This window comes from Lipotes vexillifer, unplaced genomic scaffold (assembly GCF_000442215.2).
Source record: "Lipotes vexillifer unplaced genomic scaffold, Lipotes_vexillifer_v1.1 scaffold666, whole genome shotgun sequence".
NCBI classification, from domain to species: Eukaryota; Metazoa; Chordata; class Mammalia; order Artiodactyla; family Lipotidae; genus Lipotes; species Lipotes vexillifer.
In genome coordinates this window covers 742,901-756,657 of record NW_006787408.1, presented here as the reverse complement: position 1 = coordinate 756,657, position 13,757 = coordinate 742,901, and the positions used below count along the sequence as shown (strand labels likewise).

At 38.7% G+C, this 13,757-nt stretch overlaps 1 protein-coding gene across 1 annotated transcript in view; it reads right to left on the bottom strand.

Moving 5' to 3' along the window:
• CAMKMT (calmodulin-lysine N-methyltransferase) overlaps positions 1-13,757 on the bottom strand; it is a 430,251-nt gene that overhangs the window by 414,136 nt on the left and 2,358 nt on the right. Inside the window, exon 2 of the mRNA XM_007459962.1 lies at positions 1,479-1,651. Coding sequence (XP_007460024.1) covers positions 1,479-1,651 — 173 coding nt within the window. The remainder of the gene's footprint in view (positions 1-1,478; positions 1,652-13,757) is intronic.

The following is a 13,757-nucleotide window of genomic DNA, read 5'->3' as shown; positions in this document are numbered from 1 at the left end:
GTTGGAGAGGTGTCTTGCTGCTACATCAACACCATCTCCACCAAGTGGAGAACCATGCCTTATTTTGAAAGCTCTCAAGAACAGAAGATTTCACATTCTCTCTGGCTAAGCCTTACCAGGGCCTTGAAGATGTCAGGAAGTTATTCTTGGTACAGTTTACACTTACTGCCTCTTGTCACCGTGGACGTAGAAGATAAGTTTTAGAACTTTATACCTGAAGACCCCTACCAGTAGGGGTATTACTCTGTTTCTCTTTCTCTTTAATATCCTTATAGATTCTATCTTCCAATTGTTTAATCATCTTCATTCCTACTTCACAGAGTTATTGTAAGGAGTACATGAATTAGAACACATCACAGCACGTAGTACTGTACTAGGCAAACAGTAAGCATTTAATGCATTTTTCTTTCCTTCCTAATCAAGGACTAAACTAATTATCTCCATCAGAATGCCAGGCAGTTGAGGTATTCTAATTTCAATCTCATAATGAATGTACAGGCGAGCTCACAAATCCTTAAGTTTTTACCTTCTATTTAGAGTTTTTAATAAATCAATATGAAACCAGATCCTAATTGCATTCCCCTGCCCACTCTAGTCAATTTTTATCCAAATCCCAAATTTTAAGCTAGTATGGTATCTTTTAGAGCTGAGATATTTTAAACTAAAATAGTTCAGGAAACATATACTATAAATAGACATCCTTTGGGAAAACTTTTTTTCTTAAAATTATTCCTGACCTCACCTAAACTGTATTCAGACACGTTGCCACTTAAAATGTTTTTTGCTCTTCTTACAGTTACTGTAAATGTGCTCCTCCCTCCCTTTCAAAATGTGAAATCTTGTCAAGAAAGGCAGATTTTATAAAATCAAATACCTGCAGTAATATTGCAACATGCTAGACTGCAACTGTGAGAGAAAATTAATTCAGTAAAAATGATATCTTGTTACTTCAGTTTGCAACTCTCTTATCTCTTTTCTAATGATTTTTAAAACCAGAACAGTCTGTATGCTTCTCACGATATCAGTGTTTTGGGTGAATTTTCTCCTCCTATTCCTAAGATTCTATTCTGAAAGTGACAAAACATGAATGGGAAAAATACCAAAGCTTGATTTTTCAAATAACTACTACTTGAAGAGCAGTTTGGAAAAATCCTGTTTTCACTTTCAGCCTTCTTTGCCTCAAAAAGAACTTGGCTTTTTTTCATAATCAAATGCTATGAGACAATGGTTAAATGAACCCTTTGATTTGAACTTTATCCTCAAATGCCGATACATTCCTTAGAATGTTTTTTTTTCTAGTTCTGAGAATACAGTAAGACCCAGTTAAAGCAGCAGGATTCTAAACACAAAGTTGCAAAACCTAAGTTCTGATAAAGATTGCCTGCAAACTCAATAGAATGAACAATGAGATTCTTAGATTGTTTTCTTCTACAAGAGAAAAAAACTTAAAAAAAAATCTTAACTAGAGTGATGTTTACCTTAAGAAAATACTGTATTCAGGATACAAGATGCTTGTGTATTGAACCCAGGCACCAACTTCCTCTTCAGTTTCCCTTTTTTGGGCTTCTGTTACTGAGAACAGATTAAATGATTCAAATCTTCTTACAGATACATGTCGTAGACAATCATCCAGGTGTTTTTGTTTCAGAACCTTTGAAATAAAACCAAATATTGTCGTCACATCATATAAATATAAATTAAATTTTCAACATTTAAGTGGTAAGGGGACTTTCTTTTCCAATATTGGCAGATTAGATAATTCAGACCAACATCTTACTGAAGACAACTAGAAAAGATGCACAAAATATTTTAAAACATTACTCGAAGGTATCAGAGGGCAAAGAATATAGTGAAGATCTACCAGTCTAATATCTTTAAAAGGAGGTAAATCTAGAGAGATGAGTCTGGCTTTTGCAACCACTTTTCTTGTGAGACATTCATCAATTCCAAAAGAAAGAGCTGAGAAGGCAAGCAGCACCTTCAACAGCTTGTAGACTTAGGGGGTAAAAGTTGAATTTCAAAGCTTAATACCTAGGCAGGGGCAGGTATGTTATTCTAAGCCGGTGTGTGTGTGTGTGTGTGTGTGTGTGTGTGTGTGTGTGTGTGTGTGTGTGTGTGTGTGTGTGTGTGAAGATAAATCAAATGAGTAGTTTTCTTGGTGCCATTGAAAACTAGGTTTTTAAGTATGTAAGAAAGGAGATACAACTGTAAGATTAATGAGGTTAAGCAAAAACCCTGTAGCTCTGAATCTGAATAAAGTATAATATAAACTAATGATGTATTTCATTTTTTAAAACTGTACATATATTTCCTACATCTGACCACTGAAAAGGTCTAAAAACAATGACCAAACTAGTAGCAATGAGCACACCTACTACACATACTGCTGCCTCTAAATACCATTTTTTATTAAAACAAAGTAAGGGGAATCCCCTGGTGGTCCAATGGTTAGAACTCCATGCTTTCACTGCCAAGGGCGTGGGTTCAATTCCTGGTCAGGGAACTAAGATAATGCAAGCCACACAGCACAGCCAAAAAAAAGAAAGAAAGAAAAAAAAAGGAAGGCCTTTGGAAAAAGGGCAGGAATTGTACAAGATAAGTCTGGAACATCATGCACACAAGAAAACAAGAAAGGATACAAAATTAAGGGTTATATCAAAAGGACTCAGGAGACAATCTGAGTAGGGTCCATTGGCCAAAGATGGGATAGTGCAAGCATTAACAAAGATAATAAATGTAACTGAGTTGAAACACATTAGTTCATAACGGTAACTTTTTAAATACCTCATTGATGATCACCGAAAAATGCTAAAGAACCAACTTATTTTGAAAACTAGTAAATGAGGAGAAAAAATCAAGTATTTATCTGTCTCTTCTATATGAACCATAACTGAGAATATCCAAATGGAAGTTGAGGGGAAATTTCTCTTTATACTAGTATCCCAAGTAATAAATGAAGAAGGAACAACAGAATATCAGCATTTTTCAACTCCTTCATGAATTCATGAACCTAGGTAATCATCATCAAGAAGAGAAATAACCAGACATCACTATGATTATTGATGAAATCTCACACCACCATCACCTTGACCAATTAAACAAGACAAAACAAAAAACATCATATCTGAATCTGATCAAGCCTCTATATCTTACAGGAAATAGGAAATACAGGGATAGAGGAACACATTAAACAACATCATCAAGTGCAATTAGCAAAATTCAAATTATGGGAAACTACAAAACACCCCGTTGCTTCTAAAATAAACAGCAAGGGTTGAAAAAGAGACATGCTGAGGGAATATTTAGATTAAAAAGACTTGTACATATCAACCAATAACAATATTTGGAACTTAATTTGGATCCTGTTTTCAAAATAATCAAACTGTAAAGAAAAATTAGGAGACAATGGAAAACTTTTGGAAACTGACCAGATATTTTATGACATTAAGGAATTATTCTGGCTAGGATATGGTATTGTAATTAATTTTTTAATGTCATCTTGTATAGGTACATACTGAAATATTTATAGAAAAAATATGATATCTGAGATTCGCTTCAAAATAATCTGGTGAGGGTTGCATAATGAGAGAACAGAAATGAAACGAATTTGGTCCAGAGTTAAAAATAGTTGAAGCTTATGGATACCTGAGTGGTTATTAAACTATTTTTTTCCACTTTTGTATATGTTTGACATTTCCCATAAAGTTTTTTTAAGATATAAAGCGCTCTAATAGTCATAAACAAATGAAAAATAAAAAGATATGCAAAACCAAATGTATTTGGAAGTTAAGCAATAAACTTCTAAATAATCTGTGAATGAAAAAAAGAACACAATGGAAATTAGAAAGTATTTTGAACTGAATAATAAAAATACATTTCAAGGGTGGAGTCAAGATGGCGTACTATGAGGACCTGGAATTCATCTCTCCTCACAACTAGGGCACCTACCAGGCACTGGTGAGGGACCATGGAAACCTAAGGGGACTGGACGAACCCCCAGCGACAGGGTAGGACATGGGGCATGGGAGGAGTGAAGGGGGAGAAGTGGAGGCAGGATGGGACTGGTGCCCCTAAGGGGCGGCTGGGGGAGGGGAAGGGATCCCATGCCGGAAGGGGTAAATTGGGGGACCATTGGGAGGGCAGAGGATCAAAAGGGAGTGTGGACAGGTTTCTCCTGCCCACTTGGGTGCCCAGGAACCTGCTGAGACCCCAGGCCTCATCCTCTGCCCACCGAGGCCCCCTCCAGCCATGCGGGTCCTGAGGGAGTGAGAGGGAGGAAGGGGGAGCAAAAGTAAAGGCTGGACCTCCAGGACTGGCACCCCTGAGGGGTGGCTGGGGGAGGGGAGTTCCTACACCCAGCGGGACCCACCCGCGGTTAGGGGTCCAGCGGTGACGGGGGACACCCTGGGGGAGATGGTGGGGGAGGAGCACGAAGGAATGGAAGGGAATGCGGCCAGTGCCTTCCCTGTCCACTTAGGCACCAGGGAGCCTGTTGGGCTCAGGCCTAATCCTCTGCCCTCGGAGCCTCCCTCCTGTCATGCAGAATCCAAGCCCCGCCCCTACACCCTCACCCAGGGCCCCACCCCTATACTCAGAGACCCCCTCCAATGCGCTGGGCCTAAACCCCACCCACACACCCTCACTCAGGACCCTACCTCCAAACTCTGGAACCCCACACTCCAGAGGCCCCCCCCTTCCATGTGCTGCCTCTCCCCTTCCACCCAGGTCTTAAGAAGAGGCCCTGTCCCACACTTGAACGTGGCCCCCCATCAAGGCCTTTTCCAGCTACATGGGTCCTGAGCCTAGGCCCCACCCCATGATCAAACATAACACCAACTGCCTGGGTCCTGCCCCACCCTAAACCCTGCCCCTGCCTAAGTTCCAGCCCCCACCTAAAATTCGCCCCCATAGCCAAGGTTTTTTTTTTTCTTTTTCTTTTTTCTTCTTTTAGATTGGGGTTCTGTTTTACCTTGCTGATTCATTGTTGTTGATTCTTTTATGTTTTTATTGTTCCTAATAAATCTTTTATTTTTCTAATTTTATTTTATTCTTTATACTCTGTAATTGTTCTCCCCATTTGGCTTGTTCCCCCCGCTTTTTTTTTTCTTCCTTCTGTTGAGGTTTTATTTTACCTTGTTGCACTTGTTTCAATGATAGTTTTATTTTTCCTAATATATTTTTTATCTTTCTAATTTTACTTTATTTTTTATTCTTTGATATTGTACTGCTTTTTTCTTTCTTTCTCTTTTACCTTTTTTTTTTTTCTTTACCATTCCACAAAGCTTGCGGGATCTTGGGTCTCAGGCTGGAGGTTGGGCCCAAGCTCCTGTGGTGGGAGCTCCGAGTCCAAACCGCTGGACTAAAAGAGAACCTAGGACCCTAGGGAATATTAATTGGAGTGAGGACTCCCAGAGGAACGCATCTCAGCAACAAGACCCAGCTCTACCCAACTTTCTGCAAACTCCAGTGCTGGACGTCTCAGGCCAAACAACCAGTAACACAGGAATACAGCACCAACCATCAAAAAAAAAAATGAAATGACAGAAAAATATATTACAGACGAAGGAGCAAGGTAAAAACCTAAAAGAACAAATAAACGAAGATGAAATAGGCAACCTAACTGAAAAATAATTCAGAGTAAGGATAGAAAAGATGTTCCAAAACCTTGGAAATAGAATGGAGAAAATACAAGAAACATTCAACAAGGATCTAGAAGAACTAAAAAGCAAACAAACAATGATGAACAATACAAATGCTGAAATTAAAAATACTCTAGAAGGAATGAATAGCAGAATAACTGAGACAGAAGAATGGATAAGTGAGCTGGAAGATAAAATGGTGGCAATAACGGCCAGGGAGCAGCATAAAGAAAAAAGAATGAAAAGAATTGAGGACAGTCTCAGAGACCTCTGGAACAACATTAAACGAACCAACATTCAAATTATAAGGGTCCCAGAAGAAGAAGAGAAAAAGAAAGGGTCTGAGAAAATATTTGAAGAGATTATAGTCAAAAAGTTCCCTAACATGGGAAAGGAAATAGTCAATCAAGTCCAGGAAGCACAGAGAGCACCATATATGATAAACCCAAAGAGAAACATGCCAAGACACATATTAATCAAACTGTCAAAAATTAAATACAAAGAAAACATATTAAAAGCAGCAAGGGAAAAACAACAAATAACACACAAGGGAATCCCCATAAGGGTAACAGCTGATCTTTCAGCAGAAACTCTGCAAGCCAGAAGGGAGTGGCAGAACATATTTAAAGTGATGAAAGGGAAAAACCTACAACCAAGATTACTCTACCCAACAAGGATCTCATTCAGATTCGATGGAGAAATTAAAACCTTTACAGATAAACAAATGTTAACAGAATTCAGCACCACCAAACCAGCTTTAGAACAAATGCTAAAGAAACTTCTCTAGGCAGGAAACACAAGAGAAGGAAAACACCTACAAAGACAAACCCAAAACAATTGAGAAAATGGTAACAGGAACGAACATACATATCGATAATTACCTTAAACATAAATGGATTAAATGCTCCCACCAAAAGACAAAGACTGGCTGAATGGATACAAAAACAAGACCCGTAATATGCTGTCTACAAGAGACCCCCTTCAGACCTAGGGACACACACAGACTGAAAGTGACAGGATGGAAAAAGATATTCCATGCAAATGGAAGTCAAAAGAAAGCTGGAGTAGCAATTCTCATTTCAGACAAAATAGACTTTAAAATAAAGACTACTACAAGAGACAAAGAAGGACACTACATAATCATCAAGGGATCAATCCAAGAAGAAGATGTAACAATTGTAAATATTTCTGCACCCAACAGAGGAGCCCCTCAATACATAAGGTAAATGCTAACAGCCATAAAAGGGGAAATCGACAATAACACAATCATAGTAGGGGACTTTAACATCCCACTTTCACCAATGGACAGATCATCCAAAATGAAAATAAATAAGGAAACACAAGCTTTAAATGATACATTAAACAAGATGGACTTAATTGATATTTATAGGACATTCCATCCAAAAACAACAGAATACACTTTCTTCTCAAGTGCTCATGGAACAATCTCCAGGATAGACATATCTTGGGTCAACAAATTGAACCTTGGTAAATTTAAGAAAACTGAAATTGTATCAAGTATCTTTCCTGACCACACACTATGAGACTAGATATCAAATACAGGGAAATAATCTACAAAAAAAAAAAACATGGAGGCTAAATAATACACTACTCAATAACCAAGAGATCACTTAAGACATCAAAGAGGAAATCAACAAATACCTAGAGACAAATGACAATGAAAACACAACAATCCAAAACCTGTGGGATGCAGCAAAACCAGTCCTAAGAGGGAAGTTTATAACAATACAGTGCTACCTCAAGAAACAAGAAACATCTCAAATAAACAACCTAAACTTACACCTAAAGCAATTAGAGAAAGAAGAACAAAAAACCCCCAAAGGGGCTTCCCTGGTGGCGCAGTGGTTGAGAGGCCGCCTGCTGATGCAGGGGACATGGGTTTCTGCCCCGGTCCGGGAAGATCCCACATGCCGTATACAAGCCTACCTCAAGAAACAAGAAAAATCTCAAATAAACAATCTAACCTTACACCTACAGGAACTAGAGAAAGAAGAACAAACAAAACCCAAAGTTAGCAGAAGGAAAGAAATCATAAAGATCAGAGCAGAAATAAATGAAAAAGAAATGAAGGAAACAGTAGCAAAGATCAATAAACGTAAAAGCTGGTTCATTAAGAAGATAAACAAAATTGATAAATCATTAGCCAGACTCATCAAGAAAAAGAGAGGACTCAAATCAATAAAATTAGAAAAGAAAAAGGAGAAGTTACAACGGACACCACAGAAATACAAAGCATCCTAAGAGACTACTACAAGCAACTCTATGCCAGTAAAATGGACAACCTGGAAAACATGGACAAATTCTTACAAACGTATAACCTTCCAAGACTGAATCAGGAAGAAATAGAAAATATGAACAGACCAATCACAAGTAATGAAGTTGAAACTGTGATTAAAAATCTTCCAACATACAAAAGTCCAGGACCAGATGGCTTCACAGCTGAATTCTATCAAACATTTAGAGAAGAGCTAACACCCATCCTTCTCAAACTCTTCCAAAAAATTGTGGAAGAAGGAACACTCCCAAACACATTCTACGAGGCCACCATCACCCTGATACCAAAACCAGACAAAGATACTACAAAAATAGAAAATTACAGACCAATATCACTGATGAATACAGATGCAAAAATCCTCAACAAAATACTAGCAAACAGAATCCAACAACACACTAAAAGGATCATACACCATGATCAAGTGGCATTTATCCCAGGGATGCAAGGAATCTTCAATATATGCAAATCAATCAATGTGATACGCCATATTAACAAATTGAAGAAGAAAAACCATGTGATCATCTCAATAGATGGAGAAAAAGCTTTTGATAAAATTCAACACCCATTTATGATAAAAACTCTCCAGCAAGTGGGCATAGAGGGAAACTACCTCAACAAAATAAAGGCCATATATGACAAGCCCACAGCCAACATCATTCTCAATGGTGAAAAACTGAAAGCATTTCCTCCAAGATCAGGAACACGACAAGGATGTCCCCTCTCACCACTATTATTCAACATAGTTTTGGAAGTCCTAGCCACGGCAATCAGAGAAGTTTTAAAGAAATAAAAGGAATGCAAATTGGGAAAGAAGTAAAACTGTCACTGTTTGCAGATGATATGATACTATACATAGAGGATCCTAAAGATGCCACCAGAAAACTATTAGAGCTAACCAATGAATTTGATAAAGTTGCAGGATACAAAATTAATGCACAGAAATCTCTTGCATTCCTATACACTAATGATGAAAAATCTGAAAGAAGAAATTAAGGAAACACTCCCATTTACCACTGCAACAAAAAGAATAAAATACCTAGGAATAAACCTACCTAGGGAGACAAAAGACCTTTATGCAGAAAAAGATAAGACACTGATGAAAGAAATTAAAGATGACACCAACAGATGGAGAGATATCCCATGTTCTTGGTTGGAAAAATCAATTTTGTGAAAATGACTATACTACCCAAAGCAATCTACACATTCAATGCAATCCCTATCAAATTACCAGTGGCATTTTTTTTACAGAACTAAAACAAAAAATTTTAAAATTTGTATGGAGGCCCAAAAGACCCTGAATAGCCAAAGCAGTCTTGAGGGAAACAAACGGAGCTGGAGGAATCAGACTCCCTGACTTCAGACTATACCACAAAGTTACAGTAATCAAGACAACATGGTGCTGACACAAAAACACAAATATACATCAATGGAACAGAATAGAAAGCCCAGAGATAAACCCACACACCTATGGTCAACTCATCTATGACAAAGGAGGCAAGGATATACAATGGAGAAAAGACAGTCTCTTAAACAAGCGGTGCTGGGAAGACTGGACAGCTCCATGTAAAAGAATGAAATTAGAACACTCCCTAACACCATACACAAAAATAAACTCAAAATTGATAAGAGACCTAAATGTAAGGCCAGACGCTATCAAACTCTTAAGGGAAAACATAGGAAGAACACTCTGACATTAATCACAGCAAGGTCTTTTTTGATCCACCTCCTAGAGTAATGGAAATAAAAACGAAAGTAAACAAATGGGACCTAGTGAAAATTCAAAGCTTTCGCACAGCAAAGGAAACCATAAACAAGACGAAAAGACAACCCTCAGAATGGGAGAAAATATTTGCAAACGCATCAACGGACAAAGGATTAATCTCCAAAATATATAAACAGCTCATGCAGCTCAATATTAAAAAAACAACCCAATCCAAAAATGGGCAGAAGACCTAAATAGACATTTCTCCAAAGAAGACATACAGATGGCCAAGAAACACATGAAAAGCTGCTCAACATCACTAATTATTAGAGAAATGCAAATCAAAACTACAATGAGGGGGCTTCCCAAGGGGCGCAGTGGTTGAGAGTCCACCTGCCTATGCAGGGGACACGGGTTCATGCTTCAGTCCGGGAAGATCCCACATACCGTGGAGCGGCTAGGCCCGTGAGCCATGTCCACTGAGCCTGCGTGTCCAGAGCCTGTGCTCCGCAACGGGAGAGGCCACTACAGTGAGAGGCCCACGTACCACAAAAAAAAAAAAAAAACTACAATGAGGTATCACTTCACACTGGTTAGAATGGGTATCATCAGAAAATCTACAAACAACAAATGCTGGAAAGGGCGTGGAGAAAAGGAAACCCTCTTGCACTGTTGGTGGGAATGTAAATTGATACAGCTACTATGGAGAACAGTATGGAGGTTCCTTAAAAAACTAAAAATAGAATTACCATATGACCCAGCAATCCCACTACTGGGCATATACCCTGAGAAAACCATAATTCAAAAAGACACATGCACCCCAATGTTCACTGCAGCACTATTTACAATGGCCGGGTCATGGAAGCAACCTAAATGCCCATTGACGGATGAATGGATAATTGAGACACAGATGTAGGGAACAAACGTATGGACACCAAAGGGGGAAGAGGCAGGGGTGTGGGTGGTGCTGGTGGGATGAATTGGGTGATTGGGATTGACATGTATACACTGATGTGTATAAAATTGATGACTAATAAGAGCCTGCTGTATAAAAAAAAAAGTGCCTTGATAAAATGTTTAAAATAAGTCAATACTATGTTAGTTTTTCTCTCTTTTACATTTACCAATATAAATATATGTTCACCTTTAAAAAAAAAAAGAAAATGGACAAAAGACAGGAAGAGACATTTCATTGAAGTGATATACAGATGGCAAATAAGCATGAAAAGATGTTTATCTGCAGCAAGTGTTAAAATATGTAAATTTCCAAACCCCACTCAAAATTCACTGCTCTAGAAAGTTTTTGCTTTTAAAATTTTTTAAATTGTGGAAAATATTGGGTTGGCCAAAGCGTTCCTTTGCATTTTTTTGCAACATCTTATGGAAAAACCTGAACGAACATTTTGACCAACCCAATACACAAAACATAAAATTCAAAAAAAAAGACAAATGCTTTCACACCTAGAGCCTTCTAAACATTTTAGTTTCTTTATTGCACAGTTAAAAGTTCATTTCATTCAAAATAATTATTGGTGGAATATTTTGTTTTTAGACTGATAAGCTACATACTTCTAATTCAAGAAAACATTCACATTCACCTTTTTAACCTAAAACACAATCCTAAATATTTTTAAGGAATCCAATGAAACCAATTATTATTCTTAATAAATCAGAGACATAAAAAAGAAAATCTCCTCCAATCACTGACGTATATGTCAACAAGGTTTGAACAGCGGGGGTCAGGGATGAGCATTACATGTAGATGCTTAAGGTTAAAGTATGTTCTGCAGAGTACACAAAAATCTGTCATCTGTGACTACAGCAGTATAAAGTTCTATAATCAATTGAAATGTCAGTTTAACTTCAACAATGTGAAAAAACCCTTATAAATACAATGATGTATAAAATGTTGTCAACAAATAATTCTCTATGCAAAAAAAAAAAGGAGTGAAAAAGCACGAATGACCTTGCTCAGCCCCTGCTGCAGAAAGTGATCCAAGTGATGCCAATAAAAACCAATGAAGAGTCCATCCCTCAATTCTTCACTTATGTAGGGATCTAAACCACAACCCTCAGTGCAAGATCTACAAGCACATCACACAACCATTCTTAAGACATGATCTCTTGGTGTCTGTCTGCCATTTTCTACAATGGAATCAGAAGGCCTAAAAAGAGCACAAAATACAGTACATCTCTAGTAACTGATTCTCTGGATTAACAAACACTCGCCATTCCCTCTATTAAATATTCAGACTGGGCCATGTGAACTGAATAGTGCCAGTGCACTATTCCTGCCCTTCCCTGTTGAGTTGCTTTTGCCAAGTTAACTGTCCTTCTTCGCAAGCTTTTTTATACCACCTGTTGGTATTGTCATGAATTGAATATTACAACAACTAATGGAATAATTATTAGGAAGGTCTTAAAGAAATCTAGTCCCACTCTCTCATTTACAAATGAGAAAACTGAGGTCCAAAGAGGGTGCTCACCATCATACAAATAGTTAAGGGTGGTAGATCTGGGACTAAAATCAATTGTATGAAATTCTATTCCAGAAACCATGCTGTCTCTTTCCACATTGACAGTCTCAAACATATATCATCCTGCTTTAATTTAAGTTGTACTGTGAGGGACTTCCCTGGCGGTCCAGTGGTTAAGACTCTGCACTTCCAATGCAGGGGGCACAGTTCGATCCCTGGTTGGGGAACTAAGATCCCACACGTCGCGAGGCACAGCCAAAAAATTTTAAAAAATAAAATTTTTTTTAATTAAAAAAATAAAAATAAATTGTACTGTGAAATATTCCATTAATCGGATTCTTCAGCCAAGTATTCAGACCTCTAGGCCCCATTATTCATTCTGTAGGTGGTTGTAAGATGTGTGTAAGCATGTAATGGTCATTTGCTACTTTTTCATCTGCTCTACATCCCTTCCCCTTGGGAAATGCCCCTTCCTCTCTCTATGCAATAATGGTAGGATTGTTATTTTCCCTGCCACAGGGTGGGCTCATGACGCAGGCCAAAGTGCACTAGTCTCCTAGACACAGCAGTTGGTGCAAACTTCGCCTCTTAGAGTTCTTTGGAGGAAATGCTTTGGGTGTTGGGGAAAAGGGTTATTTCTTCTGGATCACTAGCTCGGTGGATGATGAAGTTGCCAACAGCTATATTTGCCATCAGGTAATGAGACACAACAAAGAGAAAAATATTACAGAATATCCACAGCCTCTATTGATATTGATCCACAGACTTTCAGACCTCATATGATTAAAGTGGGCACTAGACTCAAAAGTCAGCAATTTTCCATGTTGAGGCAGGAAATAGATGGGCCCCAGGGTGAGCAGCCAGAGTTCATCCCCTGTGGACAGATACTCCAAAATAGCAGGAGGGAGAAGAGCTAAGCCCTGCCCAGATAAGAGATAAAAGACCACATATTCCTCATTCTTGAAGTCAAGGAGACCTTCTCCACTACACACGCTCAGAAAGGCTCCCTGAAGGTCAAAAAGGGAGGGGGTGCTACCCCATAGTAAGTGATGCCATCCTACCCATACACCTCTTCGCTGGAATCCGTCTTGGCTAAGACATGCAAGCACACACACATGGGAGGACCCTGAGATATACAGATATGGACTCAGAACCAGGCAAAGCAAGATGATTGGCCAAAGGAAACCCAGAAGAAATGCCCCATAAAAGTGATTCAAACTACCACGAGGACACAACTCTCTCTGAGCTCGCCCATGTGTCTATCCACAGGTACTGTTTTCCTCCTAATAAACACTTGTTTCACTACTTTCCGTCTCTATGTGGAAATTCACTTCTACAACAGCTGATGGGCCAGGGCCTTGTCACTGGCCACTGGTCCCTTGTGGTCTAGTGGCTAAGATTCAGCACTCTCACTGCCACGGCCCAACCTCAATCTCTGGCCATGAACCAAAATCCTGCTTCAAGCCACTGCAGGCTGAGGCCACCCAAGAGCAATGTGACCTAGTATCAAATGATGAACTAGGTCAACCAGGTTTTCTCTCAAAAATGTTAATTATAAAACATAGAAAATATTGAACAGTTAAGGTGAAGGGCCATGAGATAGCATTGGAGCCCTAGTGGAAAGACAGAATTGTGAGGGAGAA